Source organism: Panthera pardus, unplaced genomic scaffold, assembly GCF_024362965.1.
Source record: "Panthera pardus isolate Hobbes unplaced genomic scaffold, ASM2436296v1 HiC_scaffold_17, whole genome shotgun sequence".
NCBI classification, from domain to species: Eukaryota; Metazoa; Chordata; class Mammalia; order Carnivora; family Felidae; genus Panthera; species Panthera pardus.
Genome location: NW_026526732.1, coordinates 139,072,488 through 139,096,317, shown reverse-complemented (window position 1 = coordinate 139,096,317; position 23,830 = coordinate 139,072,488). Strand labels below are relative to the sequence as shown.

The following is a 23,830-nucleotide window of genomic DNA, read 5'->3' as shown; positions in this document are numbered from 1 at the left end:
TTTTTTGAGGAACTTCCATACTGTTTTCCAGGGTGGCTGCACTAGTTTGCGTTCCCACTGGCAGTGCAAAAGGGTTCCTCTTTCTCTGCATCCTCGCCAACATCTGTCATTGCCTGAGTTTTACCAGGGCTTTATTAAAGCAGATTAAGTCTTATATGGTATATTAAAGAGTCCAAAAAGGGATCCATTGTGATATATCTGCTAACAGAGTCCGTGTGGGTGGGTGGCTTCCCTCCCTTCCCCCCAACATCCCAGTGTTCCATCTGGGTAGATGTGGTCAGCAGACGAAAGAGAGAGAGAGAGAGAGCACACTGGCACATGTGCGTATGTGCACACATGTGCAAACAGGGGAGGGGCAGAGAGAGAAAGGGAGAGAGAGAATCGCAAGCAGCCTCTGCACTGTCTGCACTGAGTCTGACAAGAGGCTCAAACTCATGCACCATGAGTTTGTGACCTGAGCTGAGATCAAGAGTCAGACTGAGCCACCCAGGTGCCCCATAGACAAGAGTTTGTTTGTTTGTTTTTTTAATTTTTTTTTAACGTTTATTTATTTTTGAGACAGAGAGAGACAGAGCATGAACAGGGGAGGGGCAGAGAGAGAGGGAGACACAGAATCTGAAACAGGCTCCAGGCTCTGAGCGGTCAGCACAGAGCCTGACGCGGGGCTCAAACTCACAGACCGTGAGATCATGACCTGAGCCGAACTCGGAGGCTTAACCGACCGAGCCACCCAGGCACCCCTAGACAAGAGTTTTTTTCAGCACCTTGGACTGGAGTTTGGAAATTAGCGTCCATCATCTGAAAAATTAATTTTACCTGTTCCGAATCTAAACAAACACAGGATGTCCTCCATTTGTAGTTACTGTACATGCATACTTCACCATTCTAGAATTTTAATGTGTCCTCAAATTGGAATAGCTTGGGAGTTTGTCTGGTTGCAGCCATATTCCCAAGATAAAGTCTTTTTGCAAACATCACACATTTGGGGATGAAAAATTTACTCCTTTCAGCTAATGTCAAATAAGCACCACACATTAAAAATATCACAGGCACCTGGGTGGCTCAGTCAGTTGAGCGTCCAAATTTGGCTCAGGCTATGATCTCACAGTTTGTGAGTTCGAGCCCCACATTGGACTTGCTGCTGTCAGCACAGAGCCCACTTCAGATCCTCTGTCCCCCTTTCTCTGCCCCTCCCCCACTTGCACGCGCGCGCTCTCTCTCTCTCAAAAATATTTAAAAATAAAAATATCCTCTATTCTTATTTTCAGTTAAGTCAAACTGTAAATTGATTCATATTCTGGGATCTTCTCTTGCATGGCCCAGGGCCTCACATTTGTTTCTCTAAAACTCACCAGAACTAACAAGTAAAACAAAAGGCAGTTTCAATATATTTCAGTGGGTAGAGGATGTGGACAATTTAGAGATGAAGGAGTGAAATTACTTGGTACATTTTGGTGGCAAATAAAGAAGACTACAACAATTAGATATAATTTTCTAACTAGTAAAATATCAAGGAATAACATCTTCGCGTAGAGAAGAATTGAAACAAGTATTTGTTTTGGGTGACAATATCAATTAATGGAAAAATTCCATTGGGGATATGATTTGATCATAATTATCCAACTGTTCACTCTGTTGAAAAATTGTGAGAGCATTTTAAACACTCAGAACTTGGGGAATGATTAAACAAGTCATAACACATCTATTCAATGTAGCCATTGAAAGCATGCTTAATGCCAAGTAACTTAAGGTCAAGAGAAGGAAACAAGATTTTGATAGTTAAAAGTTTAAAAAAAAATAAAAGAAAGAAAAGAAATAAAAAGGTCCATGAAATTTCATGTGCTTTATGATGTTGACATTTTTTTAAATGCCTGTGGATGAGAAAGAAATCAAATCATTATTAACTTCACACCAAAAATCTTGTTTTCAAATGGAAAGTACATCTATATGTGACTCACAACCTATACTTTTTTAATCCAAATTTACTACCAGTATTCATATTATTTTTAAAAAATCATATTATAGGTCTTTGGGTAAAAGGCTATGTTTCTCAAAAATCGTAAGTATCAGTATGTAAATAAAAACCAAATATTTAAATAAAATTCCTTATCAGTATGGAGAGTACGGCTTTTAGCCTCCAAAGGCTGCAAACCCATCACAAAAATGTTATACGAACAAGAATGCTGTACAAGAAAAAGTTCCTGGGGAAGAGGGAGTGGGAGATCATGTAACACTAAAACAAAAGGAAAGATTCTTTTTATTATTATTATTAAAAAAATTTAAGTTTATTTTCAGAGAGAGAGAGAGAGTGCACGCACTAGTGGGGGAGGGGCAGAGAGAGAGAGAGAGAGAGAGAGAGAGAGAGAGAGAATACCAAGCAGGCTCTAGGCTGCCAGCGCTGAGCCCAATGCCAGGCTCAAACCCACAAAACTGTGAGATCATAATCTGAGCTGAAACCAAGAGTTGGGCACTTAACTGACTGAGCCACCCAGGTGCCCCAAAAAGCAAGATTCTTAAATAGTTGTTCTAGGTAATTTTTTTTCTTCCTTTTCTTCCTCCTAGGTAAGAACAAAATCAAAATGCTGTTTTTGGGAACTAGTTTTATGGAATGACTCTGGAGTCAGTGTCTTTATGGCAGTTTCTAAATGAAAGGGTGTGCAAAGATGTCTAAATTTACAAATCAATGCCCTTCATTCAGGATGCACTATTATTTATGTAAATATCAGGAGAAGAAAGTATTCCAAATCACAAGAATACTTGTCTTTAAATATTGAGACCCAAAGAGTTGGGTAAACCTTGTGATCTATTGAAATGATTATCCTGGTCTTTCTAAAGTCCAGTGTGGGGCTTGAATTCACTACCCTGAGATCAAGACCTGAGCCGAGATCAAACCTGAGCTGGGAACAAGAGTCAAAAGCTTAACCTCTGAGCCACCGAGGCGTCCCTAAAGGGGACATGTCCCAGCAGCATTTTGAGCCCTGAGAAAATCCCAGGCTTACCTCAGATGTATTCAGAGAGGGTTAAGAGGCAAAAAATAAATGGAAAAGAGGGTATCTGGGTGGCTCAGTGGGTTAAGCGTCCAACTTCGGCTCAGGTCATGATCTCACAGTTCATGGGTTCGAGCCCTGCATCCAACTCTGTGCTGACAGCTCAGGGCCTGGAGGCTGCTTCTGATTCTGTGTCTCCCTCTCTCTCTGCTCCTCCCAGGCACATGCTCTGTGTCTCTCAATTAAAAATAAACGTTAAAAAAAATAACTAAAAAAAAAGTAAATGGAAAAGAAATCAATAGTTAGGGAAAAAATAATAAACTGCCTTAGGCCACTTATCTATGTATTTATAACTCCCAGTTCTGTGCCCTTCTAAGCCTGTTGCCAAAAACCTGTCGGTAGGGTCAACATGAGCACAAGACTCTATTACTTGGGCAGGACAGGCTCATTTGAGGCAATCTGTGTGCTACAAATAGGAAGCTGAGAATGATTATATGGGGGCATCTACCTGGCTCAGTCGGAGGAGCATGTGACTCTTGATCTCAGGGTAATGAGTTCGAGGCCCATGTCGGGTGTAGCAATTACTTAAATAAATAAAACTTTTAAAAAATGGGGGCACTTGGGTGGCTCAGTCAAGCATCCAACTCTTGATTTCGGCTCAGCTCACAGTCCTGAGGTTTGTTCATAAGATCCAGGATGGAGTCGGGCTCTGCACTGACACCATGGAGCCTGCTTGGGATTCTCTCTCTCCTTCACTCTGTGCTCTTCCCCCTGCCTCTCTCAAAAATATACATATAAACTTTTGAAAAAAGATTATATGATCTTTGGGGTTCCTCCAGCTCCCAGATTGTACAGCTAATAAAAGGGGGAGGGGGAGGAGAGCCTCCTTCATTCCAAACTCTATACATAGCTCTTTCTGAAGCCAGACAAACCAAGATAGATAGGGAAGGCTGTTCTCCCTGTCTTGAGCTTCACTGGGTGGTATCATCTTGCTGAATCCATCTCAGTCCAGGGTGGTGTCCTAGGAAAAGACCTCCTGCTTTGGGGAGGAAGGGTGGATGTATAACCAAACCAAAGGGCCAATTTATGAAGTGACAGTGAACAATATAACAGCAAGGGCACCAAGCACTTCCACCCTTAACCCTTGACTTCCTACCCTGTGGGCACCTCCATGGAAAGCACATAGTGTTTAAAAAAGTAAAAATTTTAGGGGCACCTAGGTGGCTCAGTTGAGAGAGCACGTGACTTTTTTTTTTAAGATTTATTTTTCTTTCCTTCTTTCTTTCTTCCTTTCTTTCTTTCTTTTTTTTTTTTCTTTTAAGTAATCTCTCCACCCAACTGGGGCTCGAACTCACAACCGGGAGGTCAAGAGTAGCATACTCCAGGGACTGAGCCAGCCGGGCGCCGCTAGAGTATGTGACTCTTGATCACGGGTTGTGACTTAGAGCCCACTGTTGGGTGTAGAGATTACTTAAAAACAAAATCTTAATTTTATTTATTTATTTATTTATTTTGGTGGAGATTCTGGAGATCGAACAGGGGCCTCAAACAGCAGATAGCGCTTTAGAAGTGTGCCAGTCGGTGAAGAATTGGGAGGAAAGGCCGGACTCCGCCTTACGCGGCTCAAGGAAAAGCTTGATGCGTCACCTCCAGGACAGAGGAGCATCTGCCCCCGGGTAGGCAGACGATCCCCTGAGCCAGAACTGCTCCTGGACTTGGGTGGCCAGACTTGCATTATCCCCAGATATTCGCTATTCATCCCTTTCCTGGCCGACCAGGCCCTCTTTCAGCTAGACGATCCTCCTTTAGATATGCTAATACTTTCCTCCTCTAGGGACGGTCCAGTCCTAGGCGCTGATCTCTGTGTGGACTGGGGAGTTTCCTTTTTTCCCAGCTTGGGTAGGGGTGGAGTGGGCGATCTCACAGTTCCCACCTCTTCTGACCCCTCCCCAGTCCTCCTGATACCTGGCTTAAGAGGGTAGGGGGCTGGGAGGGCCCTTTCCCGCCACGGGGTCGCCCAGAGGGCTGGATCTTCCCGCCGGCGAGAAGGGCTGGTGCAAAACGCCGGGCAGCGCCCTCCCCGAGGCTGGGAGCCCAGCAGGGGCGTGTCCCCGCGCTCACCTGCCATTGGACAGGTGGGGCGGCCGGGCCGTACTATAAATGCTGGGCCGCCCGCCGCGGAGCCAGGCGCGCTGCACGATGGTGGACAGTGTGTACCGCACCCGCTCCCTGGGGGTGGCGGCCGAAGGGCTCCCGGACCAGTACGCGGACGGAGAGGCGGCACGCGTGTGGCAGCTCTACATCGGGGACACCCGCAGCCGCACGGCCGAGTACAAGGCCTGGCTGCTCGGGCTGCTGCGCCAGCACGGCTGCCAGCGGGTGCTCGACGTGGCCTGCGGCACCGGGTGAGCCGGGGCGGGGGCCAGGGAGCCGCTGGCTCGGCGTGGGGGGGTGTGGGGGACCTCGGCCTGGTTGGTCCGGCAGCCTCCACCTGCGAGCCGCAGCCGGCCCGCGGCGGGACGAGGGGGCAGAGCGGTTGGGAGGAGGGGCTGAAGACACCCGGGGGCAGAGGGGGCGTGTAAGCACCGCAGGGTGGGGCCTGCCGGTTCGCCGGGGAGGGCGGCGGCCGGGCTTTGGCGCCAGACCGACGTAAGCTCGGGTCCTGGCTGCAGCACTGGTCCCGAAGTGATGGCCTTGGGCAGTGTTAACAGTTAACATTTGTTCAATATTTGCCCGTGCCGCCACGCGCGGTGCCAGGAGCTTTTGGCACATCCGTTTTTAAGATCCTCACATAACCTCATGAGGTAAGGAGTGATACCCCACTTACAATTGTGGAAATCCCGCCTCAGAGGAGCGGAAGCCCTCTACCTAGTGGAGAGGACATTCAGACAAAACACCATGCTGTACTACCTCCCCTGCACAGGTTCCTAAATTCCAGGAGCCTCAGTTTGCCCCGTCCCTCAAGTGGGGATAACATTGTCTACCTCACAGGGTTGCCATGAGGATTAATGCACATTTATAGAGCGCCCGGCTCTGAAGAGGTGCTAAAAAACCAAACCCAGAATTTGCTACCTGGTGATAAACCGATTTGCCAGGTCATTTGAGGTCAGTGGAGAAGGCCTAAGGAGAGGAAGCAGAGGAATGGTCTCAAGAGTGGAGGAGACAGAAGTGCCCAGCACAGGGCCTCCTCCTTGCCTTCCCAGGCCCCCTGACTGCCCCTCTTGGCCTCTCATCTCTGACCCTGCCCAGGGTGGACTCCATCATGCTGGTGGAAGAGGGCTTCACCGTGACCAGTGTGGATGCCAGTGACAAGATGCTGAAATACGCGCTTAAAGAGCGCTGGAACCGGCGGCACGAACCGGCCTTCGACAAGTGGGGTATGCAGGTCCAGTCAGGCCCTCCCCGCCCAGCCGCCAGGGACTCGGTACTCTCTGCCCTGGGCTCCTTCAGCTCCTGTGCTCGTGTGCTTTGTTTTCCTTAAGGGGGACAGCCAAATTACTTTCATTTCCCTGGAAAGGGAGGCTTACGCACCAGAATGAGGTATCTGGTGATGAGTCTTCTCCCTCCTCCCAAATAAAAACACAGAAGCACGGAGCCATGCTTCCCATCCTGGCTTCCTCCTCCCTTGACCCCTTCTCCCCTTCCCTTCCCCCTCCATGTCCATGGTGAGCTCCTCCTTCTAACCGGATCAGGAATCCCTGTGTGTCTCGAAGGGGAAACTGAGGCAGGGTTGCACTTGGTGGAGGTGAGTGCTGCTGGTGCCATGGTGCCACCCTGATCCCTCTTCCCCTTCCTGGTCCCAGTCATTGAAGAAGCCAACTGGATGACTCTGGACAAAGATGTGCCCCAGCCACCAGGGGGCGGCTTCGATGCGGTCATCTGCCTTGGCAATAGTTTTGCCCACTTGCCAGACTGCAGAGGTGAGAGAGGGCGTGGCCTTGAGCATGGCCCCTGCTTTGAGCTGTACCTCTTTCCACAGACCCCTGGGTGCCCGCTCTCCTGACAGAGCAGACTGTTTTCTGCTCCTCTCTGCCTTGGCATCTGTATCCCTGGGGAGGAGAAAGATGGGAGGGAGACTGGTGCTCGGAGCCCTGAGCAGATGGAGCCTCTCTGCCCCTGCCCGGAGCTCAGGAGACCAGAGTGAGCACCGGCTGGCACTGAGGAACATCACGAGCATGGTGCGGTCTGGGGGCCTGCTGGTCATCGATCATCGCAACTACGACCACATCCTCAGCACAGGCTGTGCACCCCCAGGAAAGAACATCTACTATAAGGTGGGGCCCCTGGGGGTGGGAGGCCCAGAGTGGGGGATGGGGGACGTGATCCTGCGGTCCAGGCCCCACAATGGTTGCAGAGGCTAATGCAGCCTGCACTACCACCTACAGAGTGACTTGACCAAGGATATCACGACATCAGTGCTGACAGTGAACAACAAGGCCCACATGGTGACCCTGGACTACACGGTGCAGGTGCCAGGCGCTGGCCAGGATGGTTCTCCTGGTTTGAGGTACCCACTCGGCTAGGTAGGGGTGAGGAGGGGTGGTACTGAGGCCGCCAGCCCTCATGGTTGGTTGGGGGCTCTGTTGCAGTAAGTTCCGGCTCTCCTACTACCCGCACCGTTTGGCTTCCTTCACGGAGTTGCTCCGAGCAGCCTTCGGGGGCAAGTGCCAGCACAGCGTCCTGGGGGACTTCAAGCCTTACAAGCCTGGCCAGGCCTACATCCCTTGCTATTTCATCCATGTGCTCAAGAGGACGGACTGAGTGCTGAGCGTGGCCTCAGCTCCTACGACCCTCTGCCCAGGCACTGCCAGATCCATCTGGGGAGGTGGGAACTGGCAGCCCCATACCAAGCCTAACCCCCGGTCCAGACCCTCGGGGTGTGGGGAGGGGCAGATTGCTGCTGGGGGTACAGGGATTTGGGTTCAGGCAAATGGAAGCGTGAGCAATATAGTCTGTGCCTTTTTCAGTTCCTCCATGCCTGGTGTTTATATCAGAAGGATCAGGCTCCTGTGGTGCCGGCCTTGCCCTCCCCTGTGGCTCACTCCTTCCACAATCTTGCTCTTTCCCACTGCACCCTTTCAGACCACAACCAGCAGGGGGCAGCATACATTTTATTTTCAGCCAAGACTGGACTCCCTCAGTGCCCCACCCCAGAACTCCAGGCCCAAGCCCCTCCTTCTGAGCAGAGGGTCTTTAGTGTTGGAGCCGGAGCTGGCCTGGGAGGATGAACAGGTAGGCAGGGGATGATGCCTCTGAGCTCTTGTGGGGCTACTCGGCACCTTGGGGTTCTCGGGAAGGTAGGCCGACTTTGGGTGCAATAGCAGCACGTTGAGAAAGGGCCCCTTGCTCTCTCAGGTCTCTGTGGGGACACCTGAGTACCTTTAGCCACTGTGGGCAGGGTCCCGGCTTGCAGGAGGCTCCTAGCAGGCGGCAAACTTGCGCTGGATGCGCTTGTACCGGAGCAGCTCCTGCTCACTGACCGAGGGCTGCAGCCGGGCAGCGGCCTGCAGCAGGTCCTCCATGGTGAGCAGCAGTGCTGAGCTTCCAGGCTCCAGCCCTGGGAGGGGATGACAGGGAGCAACAGAGGCTGTGGCCTGTGTCCGAGGAGGGCAGAGCCCTGGGTAGGCATCTTCTTGCCCAGAGTCCCCCAAAGGTCAACAGTCCCTCCTCTGAAATCTAGGACCAGGCCTGGTTCCCATTAGCTTTTTGGTTGACCTCTGGGGCTGGCAAGTGACTCACCTTCCTCCAGGTCCTGAACCCTGCGTTTGAGGGCAGCTGTCATGGCATCAGAGCAGAGGGAGTAGAGGTCTGCCCCCGTCAGCTGGGGAGGGCAGCGGTCCAGCACGTTCACCAAGCTCACGGAGGGCTCTAGCTTGAATCTGTCGTGCAGATACAGGAAAGGAGAGAAACAGTTTTACCTGGCATCCCCTACTTTGTCAAGAGGCATCCCTGACCAGCTTATTCTGCATGTTGCATTTATCCCCGGACCATCCCAAGGCCCAAGCCCTTTGGGAGTCTCCCCCTAACAGGGCATACTTGCGCGTGATGGCGCTCAGAACGCGTAGCTGGGAGGCGCGGTCCTCGCTCACCCCCACAAACACCAGCTTGTCAAATCTTTAGGGAAATAGGCGGGCATAAGGGTCAGGGAGCCCAGCATGAGAGTGGAGGAGGCATGGGATGGGGGTCAGGGGAGAGGCCCCAGTGGGCCTGGTAGAGGTGAGAGGTACGGGGTGCACACCTGCCAGGCCGCAGAAGGGCAGGGTCCAGGAGGTCTGGTCTGTTGGTGGCCCCAATCACAAACACATCTCGAGTGCTGTGAAGCCCATCCAGCTCGGCCAGGAGCTGAGACACCACCCTACAAATCAGGACATGAAGGCAAGAGAGTCCTTGGCCCTTCCTCGGCCCCTGCCCTACCAGCAGTGCCTGTCCTTACAGGTCTTCTCCACAGGGCCACCTGCTCGGCTGTGCCCTGTACACCCCTCCAGGCAAGCCCCCCATTCCCTTCAACGTCCCCCACCCAACTCCAAGGCCCCTATTTCAGAACTGGAATGACAGGTACTCTGGGTGCTGAACACTGTTGCAACCTGTCTCCCATCCCTCCGTCTTGGACCCCAGACTCCATTCTGGCTCAGACCCCCACCTGTCCATCACACCTCCAGAGTCTCCACTTCGCCCCCGGCTTGGAGCCAGGGAGTCCAGTTCATCAAAGAAGATAATGCATGGAGCTGCAGCCCTGGCCCTGGCAAACACTGAGGAGAGAAAGGGACACACAGGAGGGGGAAGCTCAGGGGGGTCTAAAGTCAGGAGATAGGGGAGGAAGAGCCAGGTGTGACAACTCATCCCTCCAGGTACTAGGCCACCCTGGGGAGGTCCTTTGTGGAAAGGACCGTGAGAACTTAGAAAGACCAGGAGCAGCCTGGGGGTGTTGGTAGGCAGCACAAGGGCCATCGGGGTTTGGGAAGGGCTAGAACCTGGGCCCCTCCTCACCCACTCACCTTCCCGCACATTCTCCTCACTTTGGCCCACATACATGTTGATAAGCTCGGGCCCCTTCACGCTGAAGGAGAGGATGAGATTTGTCAGATGCATAAACACACAAGTGACCTCTCAGCCAGCCCCTCCTGCTCCCCAGCCTGTTGCGGCCCCCAATTTGCCCACCATCCCTCCCACACCCCCTCGCCACCTGAGGAAGGTAAGGCTGCATTCAGTGGCTACTGCCTTGGCCAGGAGGGTCTTGCCAGTGCCAGGGGGACCATGGAGCAGAAGGCCCGAGCGCCTCAGGCCCAGGCTCAGAAGCTCTGGGTGCTCTAGAGGGAGCTGAATGGTCTCCAGAATCTCCTTCTTCACCTCCTGCAGCCCGCCCACATCATGCCAGGACACCGAGGGGATCTAGGAGACGGAAAGTGCATGGTTGGGGATATGGTGGTGAAGAGAGCTGCAGTCCTACCTCCAAGGACCTGGAGTCTCTACCTTGGGGGCTCCAATGGCCCGGGAGTGAGCTGTCTGCAGCTGCTCCAGTGCCTGCCCAAAATCCTCAGCCAGGAGGGGAAAGCCAGCAGCACACAGCTCCCCCTCATCCTCTTCACTCAAGCCGCCTGCCAAACTGCAAAGAGAAACCCAGGAAGGCCTCTGGAGGACCTGACGTACAGCATCCTTCCCATCGGGGTCTTGGTTTCTCCTCCCCTCCCCCGCCAGCCCCCACCCATCCACCCACCCACAGTTCCTCTTGCCTCCTCTTCCCTCCTGTGCCCAGTTTCCTTACCCCAAGTTCTTGATCCTGGCACAGGCTGCCCGGCTGCTGTGGGTCAAAAGGGCATAGAGATCCCCTACCACAAAGCCCTGGGGAACCACAGGAAAGGACACATGAGCAGGGCACAGTTGGCAAGAGCCCTCAGGAGGCTAGTCCCCCAGCTGGCGCAGAGGCCCCAGTGTTGAAGCCTCGGGGTTTTCTACCCTCACTCGCAGGGCAGCTGGATCGTACCACCGCGGCTCAGAATGCGGGGAGGCCTGTGCCCGCCTCAGTACTCACTGCGCACCGCCGTGCCAGCTGTGACAGCTTCACCTCTTGGCCCAGCGGGAGATGGGCAGTGAGGGCCCGCAGGACACTGAGCCGCTGCCCCTCTGACAGCACGGGCACCTCCAGCTGGTGAGGAAATGCTGTCTGGACGTCAGCAGGCAGGTCCTGGGCCTTGCTTGTGGTGGCCACAGCGATCAGTGGCGGGCAGCTGCAGACATGGAGTGGGCACTGAGGGTGAGAATGTGGCTGGCAGCCCCTGAGCCCTGTCCTATCAGGAGGCTGGTGCTGTAGGGCAGAGAGGTGGGTGGGTGCTGGGATGGGAGAGGAGGTGAGTACCCCACAGCTTCCTGGATGGGGCTCCATGGGCATACCTTGAGAGGGGGACCTATGCTTCCCCCCTCACACAGGGAGCTCACTGAGGGTAGAGCCTGTGCTTTTTTTCTAGTGCTCCCCACAAAACACGAGGGAGCACATCCTCCTCCCTCTGAATACCCCAAGCTCCTCTGCTCAGGGCCGTCTGGAGAATGGCCAAATGGGCAGGATGTCTGAGAAGCCATTGAGGAAGAGAGGGCAAAAGGCTGAAGAGAGATGAGGGTGGCTTGGCCCTGCCCCTTTACAGACCCAGCTCTGTATAATACCTGGTGAGGGGGTCCTCATCAAGGAGGAGGTGACGCAGCGTGGCCACCACACGGGCGTCCTCACCGAGCCCATCACGGTCCCGACCCAGAAGGTCCACGGCTGTCAGCAATAGAACCACAGGCCGGCAGCGCCGGGCCCGGGAGAAGATGGCCTGCAGTTTTGTCTCCACAGCTCCGCTACTGTCTGCACAGAGGTTGGAGCAGGGCACCTGGGGAGGAGACCCCGATGGTCTGTGAGCAAGGGGCAGGTGTGACTGAGGCAGGAATGGCGGGGAGAGGAGCCAGAAGATGTTGGCCATCTTCTTTTTAGAGAGCAGGGATGGGGGAGAAGGTAACACTGGCCAAGTCCTACCTCTTCTTTGCTCTAACTTCATTCCCTGGACTGTCCAACAAAATCTTCAAACCCCTTCCTTTTTTATTTTTTTTATTTATTTTTTTAAATTTTTTTAACGTTTATTTATTTTTGGGACAGAGAGAGACAGAGCATGAACTGGGGAGGGGCAGAGAGAGAGGGAGACACAGAATCGGAAGCAGGCTCCAGGCTCTGAGCCATCAGCCCAGACAGAGCCTGACGCGGGGCTCGAACTCACGGACCGTGAGATCGTGACCTGAGCTGAAGTCGGACACTTAACTGACTGAGCCACCCAGGCACCCCAAACCCCCTCCTTTTTTAAAGTCTCTCTTAGTAGCTGAGAATCATGGGAATCTGCCTGACCAACTGGCCCACTGGGCCGAGGCATTAGGGCCAGGCCAGGGAGGAAGGGAGAAGGAGAATCTGGGCTGGGGAAATGTGGTCGGGGTTCTACTCTCCAGGTACCCTCACCTTCAGTAGGTGGAGGCCAAGGCGGCTGCAGGCTGCAGTGACAGCTGTGGTCTTCCCACTGCCTGGGGGACCATGGAGAAGGACACTGCTGGTTCCTGTCAAGAGGGCACCTCTGCAACCAGAGAACAGACACTTGTCTCCTCCATTCTCTCAAAGTTGAGAGCCCTCAGTAACAGGGGTCCTTGGATCTAGAAAGCAGACAGCCTGTTTCTTTTTTCTTGAGGCATCCCCTTTCCTCCAGGGCTGTTTCCATATGGTGAGGCTGTATTTCCCATACTACCCGTGGTGCTCTGGAGGGGGCATGGAGTATGTCCACCAGCCAGGACAACTCCCTTGTCGCTGCCTTCAGTAAAGCCTTGACTGTTACGTCTGGTCTGGAATCACGAGGAATTAGGGAAGGGTCTGTATCTACACTTAGGCCAGTGGTATGAGGAACTGCATCTTTTGGGGCCAGGGTGGTGAAGGACAGAATGGGTAGTGAGCTCCCCAAGGGGAAGGGCAGTCTCAGAGACAGCTGTCTCTGGTAGAGATTCTTCCTCCCCAGCCGACCCTGGAGGATGGAGATTATCCCCAGAAAGGAGCCTAGGAATTTGCTTACAGAAAGGACATGGGCGAGTGGCCTGGGCATGCTAGTTTGAGGGAGGTCCACCCAATCCCACTCCGGCCAGCGCATTAGGAACTACTTGTCCAGCCCCCTGCCCCTCCAGAGATGTTCTGAGCAGGCTTTCCTCACACCCTGAGGCCACGGCCTCACTCACCCTGGCTGGAGGCGAGGCTTCAGGGCAGCACAGAGCTCGGTCACTAAGGCCTCCAGGCCCGGAGGAGACAAGCTGTTCCAGGGAGTGGATTCTCCTGAAGTGAGCCTTGGAACAGGGCTCAGGGTAGAACCCACCTGTGAAAGGTGGCAGGAAGCTTTAGTGTCTGGGAGTTGTTTCTGCCTCTTTCCCAGGTCTACTCCCATCCCCAGGGCCTCACCAAGTACAAGGAGGTATGGGCGGTGTCTGCCAAGAAGGCGCTCGTTGGCCCATCCGGAGCTTCCCCAAGGGTTTTCTTCACTTTAAAAAACATCTCCCGCCACCTGAAGGAAAGAAGCCCCATGAATCCCAGACCCAGAGCCCACATACACCCCTCCCTGAGGACAAGGCGGCTGTCTCAATCATAGAGGTCCCCAGCAGGGACAAACTCAAGAGCAGCATGAGTAATGGACATGAGAGTTATGGCATGGTGGGGGGTGGGGAAGGGGAGAGGAGTAGGGGTAGAAGAAAGCAAATGGTCTTCCTCATCTCCCAGGCTGGCCCATGTACATTTTTGAGGGCAGGAGCCATAACTATCCTCCACATCCCTCATGACAGCCATCAGGGAGCCATGGGGGCGTGATTCTCCGGGTGAATGGCCTACCCACCCACTCCGATGGCAGAAGACACAGCTGCACTAAGCAATGATCATCTGGCCATTTTCACTGGCTTCAGACTACTGTCTTCCCCTCAAATTCATACCTCCCAAGGCCTTCCAAAGCCTCAGCAGGAAGGGCTCCTTGGTTCTTATTCAATAATCCACAAAATCAAATTGCAGATACCTTACTAAAGACATCTAATGATTAATGATTCTCTATTTTGGCTGCACATCAGAATGATCTGTAAAACTTCTGAAAATCAGTATCTGCCACATGTTGTAGGATTCCATTCAGCAGATGGTAATTGCTGGGGGCTGAGGGATGGAGGGAGTACAGCGTGACTGTTAATGGGTAGGGTTTTGGGGTGATGAAAATATTCTGCAATTAGTGGTGTTGGTTGCATAACCTTGTGAATCTACTAAAAGCCACTGAATTGTACACCTCAAACGTGGATTTCATGGCATATGAATTATATCTCAATTTTTTTAAAGTGATCTCTAAACCCATGTGGGGCTTGAACTCACGACTCCGAGATTAAGAATTGCATGTTCTACAGACTGAGCCAGCCAGGTGCCCCATCTCAGCCTTTTAAGTTAGCATTTTTCTCTCCTTTGGAAAAAGTTAAAAGACTTCACAGGCCCCAGCTTCACCTTGATTCTGCTCCAATAGGTCTGAGGAGGCTCAGGCATCTGTATTTTTCAAAAGCTCCCCCAGCCATAACCAAGGCTGTGCAAGTCACTGCTAGTGTCAGAGTGAATTAGGGCTCTTCAGTGTCCTAAGGGTGCAGAGTGGGGGAGCGGGTAGGAGCTACTAGCCCAATTTTCCAGATAAAAATGATGACCCACCCTCCTCTTTAATCCTCAGGTAGAAAGGCAATGACTTGGCCCAGACTTGGGCCTCTCGAAGTTCCAATCGGTGCAAATTGCTGTTCACCGTGTCTCGCAGTCATAAAACTGTTTACTCCGGCAGCAAAGTGGATTGGTGGGAATAACTCAAGGCGGAGGGGACAGGCATACCAGACTGGTATTGTGAACTCTTGCCAACTTTAGGGTGGGCAGTTATTGTGGTTAAAAACTAGAACATAAAGAAGACTGTGACTTACTACTATTCAGTATACATGAACAGTGGGTGGGTCTATAACCTGGAATCTCACTCCTGAGTCACAGTGCACATGGTAAGCAGTGGAATCCAAGGAGGAACAGCACTGTGGAGGGTTAGGGGGAAACTCCCCTTCCACGGACAGCGGTAGGACCATCTCAGTGAGTGCAAGGAGCAGACTTCTAGAACACATCTGGGTATTTCTGGGGAATGCTGTGTGTTATTAAGAGCCAGACGGGAGACAGTGCAGCTGGATCCTGCTGGCCTGCTTTGGGGAGGTGGAACCGTGGAAGAGCCTGAAGAAGCTACACTACCAACACTGGAATTCTGTTCCAGGGATCTCAGGAGCCTCCTAGCAGGGCTTTCCTTACCAGGTCTGGGGGAGGAGGGCTAAAGCACTCATCTCTATCTGTCCTTAGGCCAACCTGCTGACCCCAACCCTGCTTTCCAGGACCTACTCAGGGGAAGAACTGTGTGCTCAGCAGCCAGAGAGAGGCAGGCCGCTAAAGGGCCAGAAGAGCAGACATCCAGGAACAGAACAGGCTTGCTGGTCTATCTCAGAAGGGTCCAGTGCCTACTTTCCTCTGAAGGTACAAAGGGTGGGCATTCTGTAGGTTTCCTACAGAAAGCTAGCTCATAGATGTTTGCTATATTTAAGATGGGAGACAGAAGTGACTAATACAGGCCTGGCACTTTCTACGAGGCCCCAGTTGTAGATTTGATTTGGGAAAGCTCAAAGAGGCGCCGTGAGCATCAAGTGGGGTTACAACGTGCACTACCAGGCGCTTCATCTGAGTACCACAACTCTGAGTGAACCAAGCTCTGAATGTTGACCAAGGATGAATCAGGTGCTCCAGACAAGGCATCTGCCTTGGCAGAGGACCCAAGCTGACTAGGCCAGAGACCTTGGGCATGCCAACTCTTAAACCTCAGTTCCTTCAGGCTGGTCCCATCACCTCACTGAAATCCCCTGAACATTGGCTTAGCGTGTCAATCGGTTGTGTTCTCCTTCTAGGACATCACTATAGGAAATCAGTCCTGGGGTATCAGGCTACACATTCTCCCCTTTCACAAAGCAGTCTCTGAATTCTCTGCCTCACCATTTTACACGGAACCCCTGTGATCAGAGTCGACAGGGTGGCAAAAGGATGGACTCCCTGTTTTGGGTGCTTGGCTCAGTCATGCTTATATTTCTCTTTATTGAGGATAAAGAAAAAGAGAAGGCCCCTCAATAACAGCAGCAATCTCTCTTTCCCCCATTTTGGGAGATAGGATTGAAAAGCTCCATGTGCACACACTATCGATTAGGGCAGAAATCAAAGCTTGGGTCTCTTTATGTTGAGTATATGGGAAGTGTGGCCCGAAACCTGGTGCAAACAACACTGTGGTTGAGAAGGAAAAGCAAGGAGTCTCATGTTGGTCTAGGCTCTTAAACTTCTTAATGCTTTACATTACCTATGACCACCCAACAAGTTGAGGATAAAACACCTCCCACAGGCAGTAGGCAGTGGTTCTTTATCTTTTTTCAGTCCTGCACCCATTTGAGAACCCGAAGAAAGCATGTACCTTTTCTCTAGAAAAATGTACATGACAAAAACAGCAGTATTTCCTTATATACAAAATTATTCCACACAACTTGCAGGGAGGGGATCGTAGAACTCTTGCACCCAGGTTAAAAATCCCAACTGTAGGACAGGAGGCAGCTGCATACCTGGGCAGTTTCTCTGGGCTTCCTTCCAGGACCTCTACTTGCCCAACTGTTGGCACACACAGAACATCCCCTTCCTGGACTGCCCTGCAACACAGCAGTGGCCCTGGTCAGCTCACAATGAGAGTCAAGAACATGGGCCTGACATATCCCCACGTCCACTCCCAACCTGCAGACCATAGGGACCTACTGCCCACCCAGAGATCCCAAGCGGTTGTTCAGAGAACAAGTCTGACCTAGAATGAACCACGGCGGGGCGGGGGGGGGGGGGGGGGGGGGGGGGAGGAGGGAGGGAGATGGCAGAGAGGCTAGAAAGGAGGATCAGAGAGCAGTGAGGGGGCGAAGCTGAGTCCTGGCTCTTTGGGGGCCCTCTCAATTCATAGGTTCCTCAGTTTAGAATGTCCAGATTCACCTCACGGTACCAATTTCTCTTCTATGGACCGCCTGCTACACCAAGAGGCATCTAGCCGCAATACTGCTTAAAATGTGGCTTTGTAAAGTCAAAGGCTCTGTGGGACCTGAATCTAAGGCATGGGATAGGAGGAGAGCAACAAGGGTGAGATGCTATCTTCTTGAAAGGGGGAAGCAGCTAACCTGGGTGTCTGAAAGTGCCGGTAAAGAACATGGTCATAATTTCCATTCGTGCTGTAGTGGGGAGAGGACACAATTTCGATGTGTAACTCTTTGGCAAACAGAGGCCCAGGCAGCACTGAGCAGCTTCCTTTGTCTTCAGGGATGCTGGAGCCTTCCAAGTACCTCTATTAGAGAAATAACCACCACCTTATAACCTTCTTCCAAGGAGTCAGGCTCTGCCCTACCTTAACTTTAGCAGCCAATATTTCTATTTGCATCCTCTATCCACAAGGCCCGTGGGAGGGGAGGCCTAAGGCAGCAGAACTGAATACCTGTATCTCTTCCCTGGAAACAGAAACCTCTCCTCCTAATGGGCACCAGGAAGAGATTTCTGACTCTGGCTCCAAACAGTTCCCCAGTAAAAATAATCTTTCTGTGATACTTTAAGTTGGCCCTGAGTCAGTAAAGTGGTAAAGACACTTCATTCCCACAAGCCCTTTGAGTAGCCACCAGGCAAAAACTGGGATTGATATTAATTGGACATTAGTGGGGACACTCTGAATTCAGGCTGTGAGAAACGGATACGATCTCAGTAAAGCTGACAGGATTGGTTCAGCTCAATGAGCTCCAGTCTGAGGACTCCAGAGTTTTTCCTCCATTCAAAAGGAAACCCACACCAGACTCCTATTCATGCATATCTTATATCCTTCTTGACATCTTATAGCACTAATTGGCTATGCCAGCATGATCTAACAGAACTTTCTACAGTGCTAGAGATGTTATCTACATGTGCTATCGAGCACTTGAGATGAGACTAAAGCAACCAAAGAACTGAGTTTTAATTTTTATTTAGTTTTAATTAATTGAAAAAGCCACAATGTGGCTAGTGGCTTCCATATGGGACAGTGCAGGCCTAAACCACACATCTAGGTGCCTCATTAAATATTAGACTATATTTGTTCCCCCAAATACAACAATCTTCTTGAAGTAATCTAAGCCAAAAGCTTCTCTTAGGTACATTTTTAAAAAATATTAAAATCCAACCCCAGGCACTAAAGATAATAAAGAGCCCTCCCCTTCAAGGAATTTACAACATACAACTGAGAATTAGAGTACATAATCGTAACAGGGCAGAAAATAAATACCCTAAGGAAGATACAAAATGCTACAGGAGGAAGAATTTATGTTAAATATGTGGTAAGATTATGTAAGGCTTTGAGAAGGTGGCATCTTTAGATGGGCTTTAAAAGGAAAGGATGGTAGGATTTTAACAGATGAGGCTACAAGAACAGGAAGGAACTTGAAGTCAAGGATAAGCATGAGCAAAAACAATGAGGTATCATCCTCCATATTATTCAGTACAATTCTGGATACATTGCAGCAATTCAACAAGTAATTGAGTAGATTAACATACTGTAAACACCTGGTAATTTGACTATGCCTCTCTTCTTTCCCCTGAATAGAGGAAATCCCTTCCCATGCACCACCACACCATGGAGAGTTATATTTTGATTACAGAGAATAGATAAATGAGACTAAGAGACATTAGGATCTAAGGAGTAAGGGACCTAAATTCTACAGCTCTTTTCTTCCAATTCAGTTGAGGTAAGGAAGAGGGAATAAGGGGGTGGAAACATTCCTGACCTCAGTCCTGTATCCTACCTGAATTCTGAGCTCTCCCACTTCCAGGGGATCACAGCCGAGATTAAAAGCCAGAGTGGCAGGCACCAGGGCCAGTCCGTCAGCGAGGGGCTCTCCTGGCTGCCCAGAGCCAGGTCCCAGCCTTTCAGAGAGATCCCAGCGAGGCTCTAGGACCTGCACCTTGGCCAAGTGTGGCTGGGAAGTGTTCGACGACTCCCCGGCCCGGGTCACCCACACCCATTCGCCCTGGAAGAGGCCCAGGCCACGGAGGCAGCTCCGGCTTACACCCAGTGAATCTCCAGTCCCTCCCAGAACTCCCCGGAGTTGCCGGACTGTGCGGTTAACCGCGAAGGAGGACACCACGGGCGGAGGTGGGGGCGGGCTGCTGTCTCCAGTCTCCGGACCCAGTTTGGCCCGCCCACGGAGCTCAGTGACAGCTAGTCGCGTCCCTGGGCCCAGCAGTCCTTGCAACGCCGGCCGAGTCTCCAGCACCCGAGGTCCGGGGACTGGCAGGGCCTCTCCGCGCCGCACCAGCAGCGGCCCGACTCGCGGTCCGAGCCCGGGCCCCGGCGAGGTGCCAAGCAGCGCCCAGCCCAGCGCCGGAGGCCGCCGCACGGGCCGTGCCCGCACCCACGCCCCAGGGCCCAGAGCAAGGAGCCGCAGCAGCGAGAGGCTAACCAGCAGCTCCGGGGGCCCGGGACCCTGCTCCTCGGTCCCTGCGCCCGGCCCCTCCAGGGCCGCCACTAGCAACGCCGGCCCTGCAGGGCTCTCCCCTGCAGGCCGCAGGGCCAGCACCAGTCCCAGTCCCGCTGCAGGCCACGGGCCCCCGGGGGGCAGCAGCACCGCCAACGGGGGTGCCTCGGTCGGGAAGGGCTCCAGGACCCGCAAGACTGCCAGCGCCATGGTGACAGACCAACGAGGAAGCCGTTGGAGCGCGGCTTCCGGGCCAGCGCCGCACGCGGTTTCCGCTTCCGTCCGGGGAGGCGCGAGAAGAGTAGGAGGGGCGGCGCATTCCTGGAGCGTCCTCCTGGAGGGTGAGCCCCGGCTGGGATTGACGGGTTGGTGCCTCTGTGGCAGTAACGCATTCACTGCCGTTGCGTAGTCCTTTGAGACCGTGTTTGCAGGGATCTGCCTGCAGCGCCTGCTAGGGATTAACGTGCTCTTCTGCCACGCACTTAGCAGTTAATTGAATGATCAGCGAACTTCCTGCGTGCCCAGGACCAACTTGGCCCAGTGCTAGGAGCTATGGGTGGAGTGTTTAGGAAGGATTCCACTACTCTGTGGAACTCCTACACTTTCCAGTGTGGAACTATAGGCACTGGGATTTGGGTATTGTGGGGAAGGTTACAGGAGGGAGTGGTAGGATAAAACGGTCTCACAGTGCTTATGGGTATGTAGTGGCTGCTGGCTGGATTACTACATGTGATTCACGTAGTCCTGGAGTACTTGGTGCTGCCACATCTGTTTCAACACATCCTACACAAAACCCACGTTCCGGTGTTTCTTGTCCTGTTCCTTCTACTCCCAACAAACTTGAAGTGAAGACAAAGCAACTTTGCTTTTTCATTCCTCCAAAACCGGTTGCTCTCCCTTCTGCTCCTCACCCCCCCCCCCCCCATCAGTCCTTGCAGACTGGAGGCCCATGTCCTGTTTCTACCCTGGAGGGATGGGAAGCAGAGCAGGAGGAAGAGAGGTGTTTAAGGCTTCAGTCATGAGCACCCAACCAACAGCTTGCTTCCCAAAAAGATTCCATCCTTGTCTCCACCTCCACTGCTCTGTGCAAGTCACTTGGACACTAGTAGGCCACATTTCAAGTTATTAACAATATATTTGCACTTAGAATCAATGGATTGGTTGGTGGTAATCTGCTTTTTAAAAATTATTATTATTATTTTTTTAATGTTTATTTTTGAGAGAAAGAGAGTGTGAGCAAGGGAGGTATGGAGAGAAGGGGTGGGGTGGGGACAGGATCCGAAGCAGGATCCTTGCTGACAGCAGAGAGCCCGAGCCCCAGATCAGGGCAGAGAGAGAGGAAGAGAGAGAATACCAAGCAGGCTCCTCACCACCAGTGCAGAGCCCAATGTGGGGCTCAAACTCACCAACCGCGAGATTATGACCTGAGCCAAAGTTGGATGCTCAACCAACTGAGCCACCCAGCGCCTAGGTGGTAATTTACTTTTTCTGGACCTTGTATTCTCCTCCAACCACTGCACAACTTACTTCTTTCCTTCACAGCTGAAGAGCTTGAGGCAGCCCCCTACTTTGTACATTAGGCATTCCTGAAAATCTGAGAGTTGAATATTAGGTTTATATGTTACAAGGTATTTCTATTCCTAGCGAGACAAAATATTTTTTAAATGATTATAGTTCCTGGAGGTACTTCTAGTCTTAAACTTGAAATTGCCCAGTTCCACAATTTTTTTTTTTAAAGTAATCTGCCCAACATGAGTCTTGAACTCATGATCTCAAGATCAAGAGTCATTGGGGCACCTGGGTGGCTCAGTTGGTTAAGTGTCTGACTTCGGCTCAGGTCATGATTGCACGGTTCATGAGTTCAAGCCCCACGTTGGGCTCTGCACTGGTGGTGCAGGGAGCCTGCTTGGTATTCTCTCTCTCCCTTTGTCTCTGCCCCTTCCCCACTTGCGCTCGCTTGCTCTCTCTCTCTCTCTCTCTCTCTCTCTCAATAAATAAATAAATAAATAAGCTTTATTATTTTTTATTAAAATTTTTTTTTAGTGTTCATTTAAACATCCCTCTGGGCGGGGGAGGGGCAGAGAGAGAAGGAGAGAGAGAATTCTAAGCAAGCTCTGTGGTGTCAGTGAAGAGCCAGATGTGGCACTCAGTCTCATGAACTGTGAGATGATGACTTGAGCCGAAATCAGGAGTCAGATGCTTAACCGACTGAACCACTCGTTGCCCCACATTTTTTTTTTGGAGGTGCTCCTCCAATTCCACATTTTTTAAAAGTTTTTTTTTTAAGTTATTTATTTATTTTTGAGAGAGAGAAAGAGAGAGCAAGCAGGGGAGGGGCAGAGAGAGGGAGAGAGAGAATCCCAAGCAGTCTCTGCACCATCAGCACAGAGTCCGATGTGGGGCTCAAACTCACAAACAGTGAGCTCATGACCTCAGCCGAAATCAAGAGTCAGATGCTTAGAGTCAGATGAGCCATGCAGGTGCCCCCAATTCCACATCTTAAAGGAACATGCAAGAATGTACTAGGGACCTGGGGTGCCATGCTGGCTCAGTTAGTTAAGAGTCCGACTTCAGCTTAGGTCATGATCTCGCGGTTGGTGAGTTTGAGCCCCATGTTGGGCTCTGTGCTGACAGGTAGGAACCTGGAACCAGCTTCAGATTCCGTGTCTCCCATTCTTTCTGCCTCTCCCCAGCTAGCACTCTGTCTCTCTTTCTCTCTCTCAAAAATAAACATTAAAAAAAAAAAAAAAAAAAGAATGTACTAAGGACCTGAATTGAAATGGATGGAAGTTCCCATTTGGTAGTTCTGAATTATATTATGTGGCTCTGTCCCCTCAGTTTCCAGAGGGTCTAAGGACTGGGACGTTGGTGGGGTGGGTCCAAAGAAGATATGCCTGCTTTATACAGGCAAGCCCTAGGCCTCAGGACTACAGTGCTCCTCGAGGCCTTGGGAATGGGTAAATAAGTCTGATATCCTGCCTGCTTCAGCACACACACAGACACAAATATCCATCCACAAATAAATATCCTTTCTTCCTGGGCTTTTCCTCTATCAGATAATGGTTGGTGGGCAGTCTGCTTTGTATTACCTTGAAATTGTCATTAATCATTGGGAGCCAAATACTACTTCCATAAGATGGGAGTCTACATTTGTTGCCTTTACTTCCATACCTCTTGCTCACTCAACCCATTATAACCTTCCTTCCACTTCTCTAAAACTTTCCTGCAAAGATCACCCACAACTAGAGAATCAAGGTGGTGCTGTTTGAGCTTATCTTAATCATTCCCTGGAATCTGACACTATTGACCAATCCTCTTTTACTTCCTTTGCCATTATGACACCAGTTTTCCTTCTACATTTCTGACGGCTCCAGAACTCATCTTCAACTCCTCCCTTTCCCTTACCATCTTCCCCACATTCCAATGAATCATCAAGTCCTGTTGATTGTACACATTTCCCAATTCTGTCCTTTCTTCTCCATGCCCATGGTCTTTGTCTTGTAAGGTTGCTCTCCTGGTCAAGGGTCACAGGCTTTTGTTCTCTAGAGCCTTCTCCAATTTCTTCACATAGTAAATCGTCTACTGGAGTCAACTTTCTGAAACATACTCTTCCAGCCACCTCTAGGTTTGTGTAATTTATTACATTGTATCTTAAGCATCTGTTTATACAAGTCTGTGAACTTCACCAGTGAACTCCTTGAGGGCAGGAAATGATCTTATCCATTAGGACATTGGCTTGGGCAGGGTGGGAGTAAGATGTATTTCCTGAGACACTCAACAAACAACGAGGTAGCTTTTCCTCTGTATTCCCAAGGGTTCCTATCTAGCTGGTTCCCCAATCCCAGAGCACTTGCAGTAGGAACGGGGACCCTCTTTCCAAAACTGTAACAAACTCAGGATTCTCATCTCATCTCACCAAGGTCCCAGTCACCCAGCCTTCCCCTTTGATTCTCTGCATGCCTCGTTTAGGAAACGGATGCCCTGGAGGACTCTTGGGAGCTCTCTCCGCTAATTTTGCATATGCAATTAGTGGTAATTGCCCAGATGAAGAAAGGTGCCCTTCATTTTAGGGCTTCTTTCCTTCCATTCGTACTGGGCGAAGGAGCAGAGCGGGGAGAGTGAGAACCACTTTAGAAGGGAACCGGCTGCAAAAGAATGGCAGAGGCCGACGCACACCAGACGCCCGAGTGCGGTACTCGGTGCTAAGCTAGGGCTTCCCCTTTTCCCCACCTCCTTCGTTAAGCTCGACCCACTTTAGG

At 51.5% G+C, this 23,830-nt stretch overlaps 2 protein-coding genes and 1 long non-coding RNA gene across 4 annotated transcripts; 2 read left to right on the top strand and 1 right to left on the bottom strand.

Annotated features, from left to right (window-relative positions):
* The first annotated feature begins 142 nt into the window (after positions 1-142).
* Positions 143-2,115, top strand: LOC128777732 (uncharacterized). Its single transcript, XR_008423079.1, has 2 exons — positions 143-507; positions 750-2,115. It is a non-coding gene; the product is annotated as an uncharacterized LOC128777732 (long non-coding RNA).
* Positions 2,116-4,541: 2,426 nt separating this feature from the next.
* On the top strand, positions 4,542-7,956 carry GNMT (glycine N-methyltransferase). The gene is made up of 7 exons (XM_019457160.2): positions 4,542-4,663; positions 5,123-5,392; positions 6,237-6,364; positions 6,791-6,907; positions 7,119-7,261; positions 7,373-7,494; positions 7,577-7,956. The coding sequence occupies exons 2-7, from the start codon at positions 5,148-5,150 to the stop codon at positions 7,746-7,748; spliced, it is 927 nt and encodes a 308-aa protein (XP_019312705.1). The 5' UTR covers positions 4,542-4,663; positions 5,123-5,147; the 3' UTR covers positions 7,749-7,956.
* Positions 7,957-8,080: 124 nt separating this feature from the next.
* On the bottom strand, positions 8,081-19,831 carry PEX6 (peroxisomal biogenesis factor 6). Of its 2 annotated transcripts, XM_019457152.2 has the most exons (17): positions 18,900-19,830; positions 17,259-17,422; positions 16,668-16,751; positions 13,441-13,543; positions 13,224-13,357; positions 12,466-12,577; positions 11,643-11,851; positions 11,017-11,212; positions 10,750-10,826; positions 10,458-10,590; positions 10,171-10,376; positions 9,983-10,044; positions 9,628-9,736; positions 9,226-9,342; positions 9,024-9,101; positions 8,727-8,866; positions 8,081-8,544 (listed from the first exon to the last, which is right to left on the bottom strand). In XM_019457152.2, exons 1-17 carry the CDS (start codon positions 19,779-19,781, stop codon positions 8,408-8,410), a joined length of 2,943 nt encoding a protein of 980 aa, XP_019312697.1. In that variant the 5' UTR covers positions 19,782-19,830; the 3' UTR covers positions 8,081-8,407. The 2 variants fall into 2 exon arrangements, with proteins under 2 accessions (XP_019312697.1, XP_019312698.1); XM_019457153.2 differs by lacking the exon at positions 9,024-9,101 and having other exon boundaries at positions 18,900-19,831.
* Positions 19,832-23,830: the final 3,999 nt, after the last annotated feature.